Here is a 15,576-nt window from a genome sequence, read left to right as displayed (position 1 = left end):
AATTTGTTGTCCTCTCTCTCTCTCTCTTCTCTTCGAAATTTCAATTATTCTAGTTGATTTTTCTGCTATGCTCGATGAAAATGCGTAGCACTGCGCCTTCAGTCGCAGAAATGTTAAAATTTTTAATACAATCCGCTGTATCTTTTCAATTTCGTTTGGGTGGTAAAATTCAGAACTACGTAGTGTTTAATTTGAATTATTTACGAGATTCATCGAGTTATCACTAAATTTTTATGAAATATAAAGATATATACAAAATATGAAATTTTGTATTTTTGTCTGATACAGTCTAGTAGCAATTTTAACAAGAAGAATTAAATGTTTTATTACCATTCATTACCTTTTTGAGGTAGACATACTGGTCTCACAGTTTTGGAAAACTTCACAGACTTTCGAAGCTTCAACAGGGCAACGTCGTGGTTGTACGAATTCATGTCGAAATTTCTGTGACGAATTACAGCGCTCACAGCTCTCATTATGGCTTTTCCGTCGGTATTCACGTGTTGATCATAATCACCGAGTATCACGCGGATCTTCGACCGTTTTAACCTGAAGAAACGAGTAAAATTAATTAAAAACAAATGAATCAAAAACAAAGTAAAACGAGTAAATGGAGATATCTGAAATATTCCAGAAAGTTGTTTCGTCAACCGGAGATTAAAATGTTGGAAATCTATTGGTGAAATATCAGAGAGTAGATGTTATTTCTTTCTCTCTGTAGAAGCGAACAGATTGAAATTTTATACGTTTATTTTTGAAACTCTGGAATCCACAAACGATGAAATAATTGTCTTCTTGTTGGCTTGAACAAATTGGTATAACGACGGTGTGACTCGTAAAAGAGATTTTTAATCGTTAACGACCATTTTTGTTCATCATTTTATATTGAAAAAATTTTGTGAATAATTTTATTTTCAAGATCACTTTTAGTTACTCGATTACTATAGATTTATAATAACACTATTGGAAAATAATGTACACTTGAATTAAATATAAACACATCTCTCAGTACGTAAACTTTTTTCATATAACAATAAATGTCCAAACATTTTTGAGAGCCGCAAAAAGAATTTTAATGAAAAGGAAAATAGAACAGAAACTGCAATGAAATTCCCACTTATAACATAATTACTCTTAATAAAAGATTCTGTTTCTTTTTAAATATCACTAGTTTATCACCAATTTATCATTAAATCCCTTATCAAATCAATGAATACTATACTGCATAATAAACTATTTCAAGTAATTAAAAAATCAAAGCAGCGAAAAATATTTAAATTACACAGAGACACCTGTACTTGTATACAAAATTTTCCCCTAATATGTTTCATTATTATTTCGATATAAAATATTATATCGTTGCAATAAATTCAATAAAATATTATATCGTTACAACAAATTCAATTATCGCAGGTCTACGCAACGGTGAAATAATTGAAAGGGGTGAAAACAGCGAGAAGTATCCAATTTGTGTTAAATGTAAACACAATAGAACGCTTCTCCGTGACAAATGCAATTTTTACCGAGTGCCAGTGCGATAAATAAAATTTTCACGAAAAAGAGAGAAAGCGACTAACTGAAAACCGGCGCGCAAATGAAAATGTCCAAATAAAGAACTTACCTACGTACACAGTGAGCAGCGGTAATAACGTAATCATTGTTAACGAGGCTGGCACCACAGTGGAAGCGACCCTCGTACACGAGTCTGGCCACCCACGGATATTTGTTCGGGGTTGTTGGTCGTCCACCGACGATTCGGTCCTCCTGATTCGATATGCCGCATTCTGAAAGGCAATTCATCGTTCATTATTGCTCGTTACATGCACAGAAGTCGGAAATGGCGGAGGAACGCTTTCTACTGTGTGTAGACTGTTACATCGGTTAGTCTAGCACGCAATCATACGTACTGACGTTATTACACTGGACGTGGTCAAGTGTGAACTCCGTCACGTGACGTAATAAGTTTGCAAAGTGGCATGGGGGAAAGTGATTTTTTTCGATTGCACTTTCGTTTCACGCCGAAGAGAAAGAGACGTGGAACACACGCGGAAAACTAGTTAGAAGGAAGTAGCTCTCTTTCTCTATTTCTCTATTATTTTTCTACTTTTTTTCTTTTCTTTTCTTTTCTTTTTTTTGTTTCACGCTGGTGAAATTGTCGTTTTTAGGTATATTTTAAATCCTCTGATGAGTGGATTTGAAGTTTTAGTATCGTTAATACATGAAGTTTTACTCGAGTTTAGATGTTTAATAAAATTCTCTTCTAAATTCTTTTCCTCTATTTAGATTTTTTCTGTCATGCGTTTTAATTTAAATGGTAAAATCGTTTAGTTTATAATATCGCAACTTTTATATTTCTAATTACTAAAAATAGTCGAAAATTGTATTCTAATGATTCCTGACAAATTTTTCAATAATATTCTCGTTATCTCAAACTACAATAGGATTAAAAGATTCCTGTCGAATATTTTAAAAATAATAGTAATTTATTTTCCAATTCTTTCACTGTAGATCTATCATCTGATTTGCAAATTATAAATAATTCTTAGAAAAGAACGAAAGTAAAATACACACTCACCGCAGGTACAATTCCTCGACACAGGATCATCGTCATCCAGAGTGCTACTTATGTCAAGGCCGAATAATTCGTCAAACAGGAACTTGCCCTTTCGATTGCGGATCGAATTGGTTATCTGAAAGAAATGTATTGGTCACTCTTCAAAATGTACCCTCACTCTCCATTTCAAATAAGCAAAAAAGAATCGAAGAAAGTGACCACGTTCCGAATTATGGGTCAAGGCCTGTCTCGTTAAGTTCGATTCTACACGAAACAACTAGGAATCTTCTACCCAATTCAATAAGAGCAATATAAGTATAAAAAAACGATCGAAAATTACATAAAATATTCGTGAACATGTTATCCAAAGAGGTAATTTCAGAGGTAAAATTTACAATAAACCGAATAATAAGTGTAAAAGAAACTTGAATTTCGTGAACGTTTCTCAGTTAAATCATTCATTCCAATATCTATTGAAATATTCAAAATTATTCTTGAAAATGTCACGCAGTCTTTTGAAATAAAAAATTTGCAACAACTCAAATGTACGTAATGTAGTGTGTAATTCTTCAATCGTGCTCCTCGATCGCGTACCAAAACATTCGCGTTATACAGGAAGAAAATCTCAAGTAACATCAACAGCAAGTGTTAAAGAAGATGAATCCATCCTCCATTAGACGTTTCCATCAAAATATTAAAACAAGTTCCTCTCCCCTTTTTCACAAACACGCTACGCAAACTCTTCCACGAAGATTCGAGAATAACTCCTCACTTTAGAGCAACTTCAGAAGAACATCAGATTAAAAATCACTCGCAGTCACTGCAAATCAATTTCACTATCCAATTGCTACGATTACTTACACTAAAATTCGACGTGGTCAATGAGTTATTTTGTAGAAACTTCACGTTCAAACTGGCCACGTGCGCGAAAAGTAACAAGATCGAGCCGAAGGTCCATGTTTCCCGCGATACGGTTCGTCGGCACATCATCTTCCGGTTAGAGACTGTAGTGAAACGTCACGATAGGTTTTCCCATTCGTCGATGAAATTTCCTGGACGCTCTATGTATTCACTGAATTTTCCATGATGGTGCATTCTATCGCCTTCCACTCTTTCGTTCGATATCTTTTTCCTTCTACTTCTTCCTCTTCTTCTTCTTCTTTATGTTTTGCCCCTAGATATGACAGAGAGGCTGCAGTAAATCGAGCGGACGTGGTGCAGACGCTTTCACCGCGCTTCCATGAACACGTCAGACTGACGAAGACCAAGACCAACACCGTGTGTTCGACTCGCTGGCGAAGAAAGTTCTTTCACTACGTCCTGTTGCTCTTCCCATTCAGTATGCGACGCCGATCGCACATGATCCTCTCGTTTCGAAATTGGCAAGATGGACGTGGCCGCGTCGATTCGTGTCACGCGACTGTCCAGATTCTTTTGGCGCTTCGTAATATTTGCACTTGATGAATTAAAATCGTTGAATGATATTTGGTTGAAATTGACTTCAATTAGAAAATAAAGATTTAAAGAATAAAAGCATAATCGCTAAATTATAAATCGTCGTGCGTGGGATTGAAATAAACATTTATTTATATATTATGTATTTTTTTTTTAATTATGTTCTTTTATATCACGTCATAGTAGCAGAGAATGTAGAGAACGTGTTATTTTGTGGAGAGTTTGACAATTAAAGTACGAAAATTAAAAGTATGTTGATCATTCGGATTAATGTATAAAAGAACCATTTTTAAATAGAAATCGAGAACTTGAACCTATTTGTCATTCCAATGGCACTTACATTCGGTAGAATGTTAGAATTATTTAGCTGTTGGAAATTAGAAACTCGAAACATAGTCCTTCAGTCTTTCGAGGCCGGAAACTGAGAATTCCAGAAATACATACATACATACTTCATAGAAATGTCCGAGACTCGTAAATATTCCGGTAGAAAAGTATTATATTGTTCAAAAATTTCACAGCTAATGCTTTTTGACAGTGAACATATTCTGTTTCGTGTTTGACATTGCGAATCATTTGTCATGAATTTCTCTTAAATATGAAAAGAGAAATCGGAATCGATTAATGAAAAAGATTTCGTTTTTCAACAAGATTGTGCTGGACGCTCGCTGGAGTGTTTAATCCCATTTATTTCACGGAATGTAGCACAGTGTCATGATTACTTATTCTCTTGTTTTCATAAAACTATTTCTAACGATGAAAAAATTGGATGTTTGTAACACTTTTTTAAAATTGCAATATTAGAATAAATAGATAATTATTATTATAAATTATTATATGATATTATATAAATAATTTAACGAACAAAATATACTATATCATATATTTTAAATGATTATAATATTTATATGCAAGAATGTTTTCATGAAACTATTTCCAACGATGAAAAAATTGGATGTTTGTAAGACTTTTTAAAATTGCAATATTAGAATAAATAGATAACTATTATTATAAATTATTATATGATATTATATAAATAATTTAACGAACAAAATATACTATATCATATATTATAAATGATTATAATATTTGCATGCAAGTTACCTTTTATTAACTTTAGTATGACTATAAAAATTTAATAACTTTTATTAACTTTCGTATGGCCACAAAGATTTAATAGAACTTGTTAAAGGGAACACTTTATATGAAAATCTTGTATATATTACATCTTTTCCGTCAGCAGTATCATCTGAAAACACTCTGAAGATGGTTTTCTTATATTACTTTTATTCGTTCGATTCGATTCGACAACTCCGCTTGGTGAAATAAGGGAGACACGCTTTCGGTGGCCTTTCAAAAAATTTCTCTTTTAGTGGCAGACCGGATGAACGGCGACGTGGACGCGTATTTCCATCATTGACAAATGAAATCGCACGGCGAGTACGAGTTTTCTCATGGGAAAATGTTATTAAAAAAGTTCCTCGTTCCTTGCTAGAACGTATTTGGAGCTTTGCTTTTAATTCGTATATGCTCTCTGACCGTCACGTGCTTTTTACAACGCGCAATAACGCGGTTTCTCTTTTCAAGAATTTCCATTACATCCGATTTTGAGATTAGTGCTTTGTGATTTCGTTGAAAACGACTCTCTGCAGAATAAGTTTCTAAATGAAATTGTTTCTGTGCTTGAGAATGAGATTGACTTTACCTTGAAGTTATATTGTTTTACTGTATTATATGAAAAGAGTGTCTCTGTTGCGATAAAATAATATAAATTTTTTTTTATCATATTCTTTTAAATATTCTTCTCTACGAATTATTTAATAAAAATCTATATTATTCACGGTTATACATTTTTCACGATGCTGTGATTTTTCGACTTTCTGTAACAAACAACACGATGGTCAATAAATTTTCAGATGATTGCAACATCTCCGAACATTTTATTCACTATCGCGTAAGCTCTTGTCTTTTCACATCGTGATAAATTATTAGAAGTTCAGTGAGGAAGTCGCGTTTAAAATTCAATAACCCAAAGAATAGGAAAGATCCCTCAGAAACTGAAGAAAAAGTTTTCTTATTATCCGTAATAAGAGCGAAAGAATAACCTCTCGCAATAGATATTCCATCTTTATTGTAATAAACGACGATCTCAAACTTCATAATTTAATGGCCATAATTTTTGAGAAGTCAAAAATCTCTTTTCAGTAACGCGAATGAACGTTGAGCTGAGCGTACAATCTAAATAAACTTACTGTAATTAGTGATTTATCACCTCTATCTATGTTATTTCAACAAATTTCTATCGTTTGACGTGACGTAACCGAAATGTCAACTTTTATTTAATATATTCGAACGGCTCTTTCATTTCGGGAGGAATTAGGAGTCGCTGGTAACGACTGCAGGTTTCACTAACCCAGATTCACCGTTGAAAGCAAAACGTTACTGACTACTGACCCGGTTTCCCTTATTGCCCGTTCATCTCAATCGAGGACTGCCGTTCATCTAACATCTCGCTGCGACGTTCAGCCCTATTTTTTCGAGGCGTCCTCTCAGCAACCGTTAGTTTTTACCGGTTCACTCGTGACCGAGCATTCTTTTTTTTTTTTTCTTTTCTCGTAATTGGCCCGCGTTCGCGAGATTTCGATTGGATTTCAGGTGAAAATCACGTGAAACTTAAATCACGCATTCCTCATCGTGACTCTAGAGTTTTGTAATTATTCGCGAATTTGTGAAATAGTTATTTTTCCTGACTGTGTAGATTTTGATAAAGAAAATTTTACCGTTTCAAGACTGCAATATAAAGAGACGACGATGGTTTCATATTTTCGTATTTTCACGGTCTACGATATATATAAAGATTCGACGTAATTTTATTTATTGCCGTAGGGAATTTGAGGTTTTTCAATCTTGTGGAGAGATGAAGTTGTGTGTACAAACGAAGTTCCGAGAAATTTTTAATAGTAACGAGTTAAATGTTTCTTTATTAAGACAAAACCTTGGCACTTTTATCACGAGCTCGAAGCGTAAGTTTAAACATGGAACTTTGAACCAATATTTCCGAAAAGCTAAAAACCAGGTCAATTTTTAATATTTATTATTAGTTCGCAATTTTACCTGATTCCTGGTAAAAATTTCATTTCAGCCAAGTTCATTTTAAATCTTTAAAAATTATTGGAATTTAAGAAATTATTGAAATTATTAGATTTTAAGAATTATTCCTGTTACAGTGCAATGGAATGCTTCGAAAACGGAATTGAGCTATTAATAAACATATTCTTTATTTAACAACTGTTTCATACAGAAAAACGCGACATCACAGAAAATTGAAGCTTCTTCGTGTATAGGTATATATGTATACTGGACTAGATCACCTCAGCTACGTGCAATTGAATAAGCAATTGCAATAAATTAACGATAAGCTACGATGGCTCAATTGTACAACTATTTGAAGACAAAACTATCTGCAGTCGGACCGTGAGCATCGATATTTGAACAAACAAATATTTCCGAACATACTATTGAATGTTCTTCAACGTCGTCTTAATACTGGTCGTACTATTTCGTCGAATATCTTAATGAAAACTAAAAGTATCGTACAATAGTATTCGAAAGGCATACGTGTTTTTTTTTTTTTTAAATAAATGTACTCATGATTTAAGTAACTATTCTCAGTAGTCGTAAATTAATATCGATGAGGTGGCGGACATACGCATTCGCCGCCTAGATGATCTTTAAGCCATCCGAGGTAATTTGTTAATTTCGTGTAAATTCCGGGGAAGTTTGGCCTTGCACATCCGCGACCCCACGAGATGATACCTGGACAATAATTTCAATATGCAATGAAATGTAAATGCGTAGTTATGTGTAAACAATTTAATATAAGACACCCTTAATGATATAGACATGAATACATAAATGGTAAATAATATTAACCATTACTTTCAATATAATGTATAATATTATTATTATTATGTTAATGATATATTTGTAAATGTACAATATTTTAATATGTGTTATAATGTTATTATGTTACACTGATATTATTATTATTATTATGTTAATGATATATTTGTAAATGTACAATATTTTAATATGTGTTATAATGTTATTGTGTTACTCTGATATTATTATTATTATTATGTTAATGATATATTTGTAAATGTACAATATTTTAATATGTGTTATAATGTTATTGTGTTACTCTGATATTATTATTATTATTATGTTAATGATATATTTGTAAATGTACAATATTTTAATATGTGTTATAATGTTATTGTGTTACTCTGATATTATTATTATTATTATGTTAATGATATATTTGTAAATGTACAATATTTTAATATGTATTATAATGTTAACAATTATTACCTATTACTTCTAAATGTCCAAACGTTCCTTTCACGTGAAGAGGACCGCCACTATCACCCTAAAAACGTTAGTAGTTTAGAGATTATTCAGTCTACAAAATAGAACACGCCGATTTCAATTCGCGTAAAGTTTACGGACGATAAGACTGCGAAAAATTTATTTCAAATTTGATCAGAGACTTACAAAGCAAGCATCGAGATCACCCTCCAGATATCCAGCGCAGAACATATTCTCGCTGATTCGATTCGTCTGGTAACCCGATTGATCGCATTCTTCCTGCGATAAAATTGGCAGATTCACCCTTCTCAGTTCATTGCTCACAGGCTCACTCTCTCCTGTCCGACCCCAACCAATTACTGTGGCAGTTGCTCCAGTGTAGTCGATCGCCTCTACAGAAATGCACGAAATTTATATTTATATGGAGCACACGATGCTGTACGCGATGATCCTTACGAAATCATATCATATTTAAGGGAGATAGAAGTAAAAGATGTTTAAGATAGAAGTAAAACAAGAGGCATTCAAGAGAAAAGTTTTCAATAGAAGTAAACGTGAAATGAAAGTAAAAGGACGAAAGACTGAGCGATTAAAAAATTAGAGCTAAAGCAATCATTCTCTTCCTGTACATGCTCTTTTACAGTTTACAAAAATTGATTTTTACAAAAATATAACAATTGTAGAATATTAATCGTTCCATCCAAATTATTCAAATCCAAATTGTTCTGGGAAAATAATTAAATTTTCTGTTTCATGTTTCTCACCTGACTAACAAAGAGTTATTTTACTTTGTACGTTAAGATTATGTCAGGTAATTAAATTAATAATTCCTTACTTACTTATCATTTCATAATATCATACTTGAACGTTTAATATAATATTTCAGTTATAATAACCAATAACTAACGTCATCAATTATAATGTTAGTAAATGGAAATATACATACTGTCTTCAGGCAAACAGGCAGTTCGCACGATACCATTCACATTCACTGGTCGATCCATCTCGATGATAGCGATGTCATTGTTGTACGTATAGGAATGAAACTTCTCGTGAATAACGACAGATTTGATACGGCGAATTATGGCATTTTTGTCAAATTTCTCTCGGTCATTGTCTACCAGGACAAGTTTGATGCTCCTTTTGTCGAATCTGGAATTTATTAACATACAGAGACATTAAGAACACAAACATTTATGCGAAGACATAAAGTATTTTGAAATATTTACATACATATAAATAATATAATAAAGCTAGTATTGTATGGTCACACGGATAATTACAGTAATTTATATTACAATTTATATATATTACAAAAGTTGAAGGTAAGTTTTTATATTCCCTCTGACAGAGATTTTAGTAACAAAATTGAATTGAATTAAAAATTCCAAAATCAAGTAACGTGAAGCGCAAATTTTTATGTCTTTTAACGTTCAATGATACAAGTTGGGTGTTAAATATCATTAAAAATGTCCCGTGTGACAATATTTACCCTTCCATGCAGTGTGCTGCCGTGAGTACGTGTTTTCGCGTGATTAAACTGCCAGCACAATAAAATGTGCCTTGTTTACTCATGCTAACAATCCAGGGGAATTCGTAGACGCTCGTCACGTTTCCACCAACGATCCTTGTTTTCCTGCCCACGCCGCATACTGCAATAAATGTATATGTATACGTGGATAGAAATTGGTCCACAGGCAAAACATAGCTGCCTATTTGTTCGTGCCTTTGTATATTTGCACCCCATTTTAAATTTATTTACATTTTTATTTAAAATCTTGGCGATATTTGAGTAACTCTTATGGTAATCAACATTGATTCTGTTTTAGTCGTTTAGTTATGTCAGCAGTGAGTAAATATATTTGCAAACCCATAACACAGTAGGATAAATAAGCCTGAATCCACAATCAGGATTTAAAAACAAATTTATCATAAATTGCAAGTTATTACCACTAGTTATTTTAATCATCTAGCAACTACCAAACATTTATAAATTTTATTTCACATAAATTTTCTCTTCTTTTTTTAAAGAATTCGCAAAGATTTTTCTAAAGAGAGAGAAATTTATTACAGATTTCCTTCACTTTCTTGATGACAGTTTTGAAAAGAAAAGAAAGAAATTGTAAACTGTGAGCACTTGTAAAGTCAGTACAGATTATTTTTGTTACAACGTTTTTTTAATTACCACAGTTGTTGCAGACGTTCGGCCTCTTCGACGGAATCGATGCATTTGAATTGAAATCGATGTAAGACACCTCGTCTATCGACAGCAGATCGTCGACCTCGGCGCTCGTAACGTTGTAGTGCGTTTGAACGTTTGACACGGGCAGATTCCTCTCCTAAATGTTACACAAACGTTAAATAATATTCGTGACATGTGGCACCACGTGTTTGAAATATTATTCTGCAGCCGACGTGTAATCAAAATCAAACTGATCTTCGATCCATCACAAGTTTAACAAAACGAACTTTAATAGTGCCAATGTAATGTGTCTGTTGCTGTGAGTTTTAATTAAAGTCGTAATTAATTCACTATGTTCGTAAATCTAGGTAAACTATTTTCACGGGATAAGAAAACCGTCAGAAAAAAGGATCGTAAAAAAAGATAGAGAAAGAGCTGTGGATGTAGTAACTTCGAAGATTCATCATAAGAAACAACATAAATACATCTATCTTACTGTGTTATGATCGATCATTAACAAGTTCGTTCTACGAAGTTCGATCATTAACAAGTATGTGTGAAAAGTAATATTAAAATTCTTTCCAAAATCTGGGATATCTCTAGGTTCTAAACGTTACGTTATTATTACAAAATGCGCAACGATATGACATCGAAGGATCCCATTAACTCTCAATTAATGCGATTACGTCGAGATGTTCAATAAAAGACTGGATGAAGTTAACTTTGAAATAATTTAATTATTTAATGGAGATCATCAATATATCTCGTAGGCATACATATATACACATAAAAGACAATTTAAATTTACATTATTTTATACACTCGAATGACGTATAACCAGTTCTGCAATTTTATGATCACGATTTAAGAAATAGAACCTGAGTGAACATTCAGTGTATGATCCTCAATCATCTCATGATCTAATATGTCTACTCGTCATCTGGTACAATAATGATAAACATTTATGCAAATTCACATTTTCCTCATATCTGTTTAATTCACTGATACATTCGTCTACAAGTGCCTGCTTTGTTTCAAATGTTTTACATGCCTCTACCCTTTTCTTTCTCACAAAACGCATAAACATCCGCGGTCGACACGCCATAAACAACTCATAAACAAGTTGCTCCACTGCAACCGATTGCAACCAACGTGTCATCCACTTCAACGTACGCGGATAACGAGCAAATCGAGGAAAAAGGGGGGGAAAAGAGAAAGAAAAAAAAAAAAGTAAAAAAAAAGAAAGAAACCAAAACGAATGAAACGTAACTCACCACTCGCGGGAACGCGTAGCCGTAACAGCTTATCCAGAGGAGGATCACGACGAGTGTTCGTTGCATTGTCGCGTGGCTCGACATATCGTCTGCCCCGAATGGCATATGCAGGCTTTTGCTTGCGTTCGGCTCGCTTGCTACTCGACTCGGATGGACGTCTCGCACACTCAGGCGTGATTTCGACCTCTCGTGCGTGGAATCTCGCGTGTACGATAATCGAGTACGTGCAGGGTGTAGCACGTTACGTGGGCTGTACGTGCCTGTGCCGGGCGTGAAAAGTCTAATGTCACCGGTGGGACGTTTTGCCGTTTTATAGTAAATTATAACTATCGAAGGAGCCGACCCAGCGCGGGTCGGTGGGGATCGTCGACCTTGAGCGGTGCGTTTGCATTGGCAGATGTTGCATGCGACAGCGTTTAAATCAACCGCGACGTTGTCTCACCTGCGCACAATCGCTCACGGACGAAGAGATACACGCGCGAACAAACAACGACGCTACGCGAACGAACGAACGAGAAGACAACGAAATTCACATGTGTGAGTGACGACCAATGTCAATCCGGACCACCACCACAATCTTCTTTCGTTTCTCCTCCAACGTTTCAGACCCTTTCGTATTTTACGCGTCCTTCATTCCTTCCTTCCTTTCGGAGATCCACCCGACTGTGGATCAATGTCACTTTCGTCAGACGAAATTCTTCGCGCCTCCCGCCGCCACCTTCCGTCCCTATTGTCATCCAACGGACGAACATTGTCGCACACACGTTGGCACACGCTAATTGGAAGGAAGGATCTCACTTATCAAGCGAGAACCGGGTCTCTTCGTCCGAAAGTGTGCGCGCTGCAGGTTTTATTGGTAGATGGACGACGCGATGGGCATGGGTTGGCGAAATTTTCTTTCATCAAAGAGTTAAATAGTTAGATTATGGAGTTCCATGTTCCCACGCGTAGAAATCTATTTCACCTATTTTTTAGTACGTATTCAAACTTCGTTAGTCATTCTCTTTGCAGATTTATACTTTCGACTCGGGGTAATTTTTGATTTACATTCTCTTTCCGTGAAATATACAATGTGCAATACAATAGTTCAGTTTGAAGGAAATCTCAATTCTCGTTTTGGTTTGTCGGTATCAGTGGAATTTATGCCAATCGTATTACCGAAGTCTCTGTCAGACGTTGATGTTTACTTACGATTACAAAATACAAGGACAACACGTGGAGAATCAGATTTATTAAATGAATTATGCATCGTTCGTTTCGACAGAGGGCTACAGATTCTCGTAGACCTCGAGGCCAAAAGTCGAGGCAGTCGCAGAAAATTGCCGCAGAGGTCCGTGAAACAGTTTTCGACGCGTAGGCGAGAAGTTTCGTGAGAGTATTACGCGTTTGCGGTTCGAAATCGGGTCAATGTAATATTCGTTTGCCCTTGCCTTCGGATTCGTAAAGCTACGGCAAACATTTGACAAAGTGTATATAAGCAGATCGTTTTCCTTCCATTAGAATTTCGTTACACCGTTCCCACTGGAGAGTATTGTGTTGCAACTCAATTGAAACGATCGTTGCCCGCCGTGTTTAATTAATTACTCGACGCGTTAAACGCGCACCTTTTGAGACCTCTAAACATCATCCAGATAAATCGCTCGGGGTTAAACGATCCTCGTTATCTTATGTAAATTCGTGAAACTGTGTCGTTTATGCGTTCGTTGCTTTCCAACGGGGTTATCGCTCGTGTTTCGTATAATTGCTCTCGGATAATTATGTTTAAATAGGTTTTGATTGTTTACGATCGTTTCGAGCTAGTGCGAATTTAACGGACACGCGGATTTCGTTACATGTTAAATAATATATCGCCGCGTATAATTGATATATTAATTGAGCATAATGTGATAATACATTACGAGCGTTAGATATCGATTACTATGCTGCGGAACATTTACGCAGTTCTAAACACAGTTAAACGCAAATACATTTATTAAAATTCGAAAATCGCGATTTATTTACTACACGTCCCACGTTAAAAAAAAAAAAAAAAAAGAATACACGTGAACGTAAATGAAGTATCTGGAAAAAAAATCATCGTTTTACTATTTTGCAAATTTCGTGCAAAAATCTCAATTTTCTGTCGCCACGAGATCGAGATCGAACGGTCATTGTTCCTCTCCGGTTCGGTGTACCGTTACGTTCAATATCGAACAAGTTTCGTTCGTAACGAGGTTCCGTCATCCCGACATTGGAATTCAATTATTCAGGGTAAGAAACTACGTGCTCCCTTGGTGCTTCGTGTCAACAACAACGCAGCCAGATGCACGTATTTCACAGTGAATAGCGTGTGCAAGAGGGAACGAGCGTAATTTATTGGACGAATGTGTGTGCCTCACGGGGTACAAGAAGTTACGGTGTAACGTGAATGTTGCTTGGATAGGGAAGCAAAACAGCTGCACGATACTGTTCGATAATTTATACACGCTCCTGGCTTCTTTTAATGACTCTGCCTTGTTCCACGATCCGTGAAATTAATCGATCACGTTCCAGCGACCGGTGGAAAAGAACGCGCTTCGACGAGCGTAATTTCAATTCGCGACGCAGCAAGAATTTTTCATATTTTCACGATGGTATTTGTGGTTTATGGAAATCGTGAGATTTTTATTAATGCCCTCCTTCGAGTCGAAGACTTCTCGACGCATTTCCTTCTTGAACGACAATGGCGCTTTGGCGTCAGAGTGGTTTCAGTGTGCTTTAGTAAGAATTAAACGTCGAGCGCGCGCTGCGTTAAGTGAACTTTAGTGAAAATGGAATTAAGAAGAAAATACAAGGGTAATAATAAACATAGATTTGAAACGAAGGTTTAATGATATATAATTTTAATAAATTTTCACACATTCTTATTAAATTCTCTATATCCTTCGATAAATATAATCACTCGAGATAAAAAATTTAGTTATCATCAAAAATGAGGTTAATATACTAGAATTATCAAATTCATTGAAATGAGAGTTCCTGTTTTCAAAAACCCTGGAAATACAGTATTGACAAAATTAACGTTGCAACGAGATACATGTATATCCGAGTGATGTGATACGTGTGTCGTTAGCAACACACCATAAAAATATGAGAAATATTAAATTTCAAAGATCAGTAATTATATCGTGTCCTAACTCGGAACGTACACACTGTTACTAGACAAAAGAGATACATTATCGATTATATTATAAAAATCAATAAATAATTAATGAACTTGATAAAGTGTATGATTTGAATTCATATTATAGAAATAAAATTTTCTATTAATTTTATATATTATATTTAATTATTTTTATTATTTTTAAATACACATATATTATATAATATATATGTTATAACATTACCGAAGTTACGGCAATTTGTTACAACCTTATCTTGTACGCCACGTAATTGAATTAATCATAAGTATGTTTCGTAGCTAACCGAATATACTAAAAAAAAAAAAAAGTTAAAAAAAAAATAAAATAAATAAGAATATCGTCAATACCGATACGTACTCACACAGACGAACGACAGATGTTGAAAATTGACATATACGAAATCATGCCCGTGAAAAAAAAACGTTCGAAATCATGGTGACAATCTGACCCTGGCGATAAGTGTAAATAAGGCAAGGCTATTGATAATGTTAGTCATCGGAGCAGACAATAAAACCGATGTCCCACCCGCATGAGGGTGCTGTGACCCATATACCTTGACCCACTGTCACCGGCTACAGGTGA

At 34.8% G+C, this 15,576-nt stretch overlaps 1 protein-coding gene across 1 annotated transcript in view; it reads right to left on the bottom strand.

Annotated features, from left to right (window-relative positions):
* Positions 1–15,576, bottom strand: part of LOC122527416 — a 40,040-nt gene that overhangs the window by 1,065 nt on the left and 23,399 nt on the right. The window contains exons 12-21 of the mRNA XM_043651586.1: positions 10,563–10,716; positions 9,870–10,029; positions 9,324–9,529; positions 8,564–8,769; positions 8,381–8,438; positions 7,694–7,825; positions 3,416–3,558; positions 2,576–2,690; positions 1,622–1,784; positions 341–549 (exon numbers count right to left, since the gene is read on the bottom strand). Coding sequence (XP_043507521.1) covers positions 341–549; positions 1,622–1,784; positions 2,576–2,690; positions 3,416–3,558; positions 7,694–7,825; positions 8,381–8,438; positions 8,564–8,769; positions 9,324–9,529; positions 9,870–10,029; positions 10,563–10,716 — 1,546 coding nt within the window. The remainder of the gene's footprint in view (positions 1–340; positions 550–1,621; positions 1,785–2,575; positions 2,691–3,415; positions 3,559–7,693; positions 7,826–8,380; positions 8,439–8,563; positions 8,770–9,323; positions 9,530–9,869; positions 10,030–10,562; positions 10,717–15,576) is intronic.

The sequence above is a fragment of the Frieseomelitta varia genome, unplaced genomic scaffold (assembly GCF_011392965.1).
Source record: "Frieseomelitta varia isolate USP_RPSP 00005682 unplaced genomic scaffold, Fvar_1.2 scaffold_217, whole genome shotgun sequence".
Taxonomy (NCBI): Eukaryota; Metazoa; Arthropoda; class Insecta; order Hymenoptera; family Apidae; genus Frieseomelitta; species Frieseomelitta varia.
This window is presented reverse-complemented; position numbering and strand designations above follow the sequence as displayed.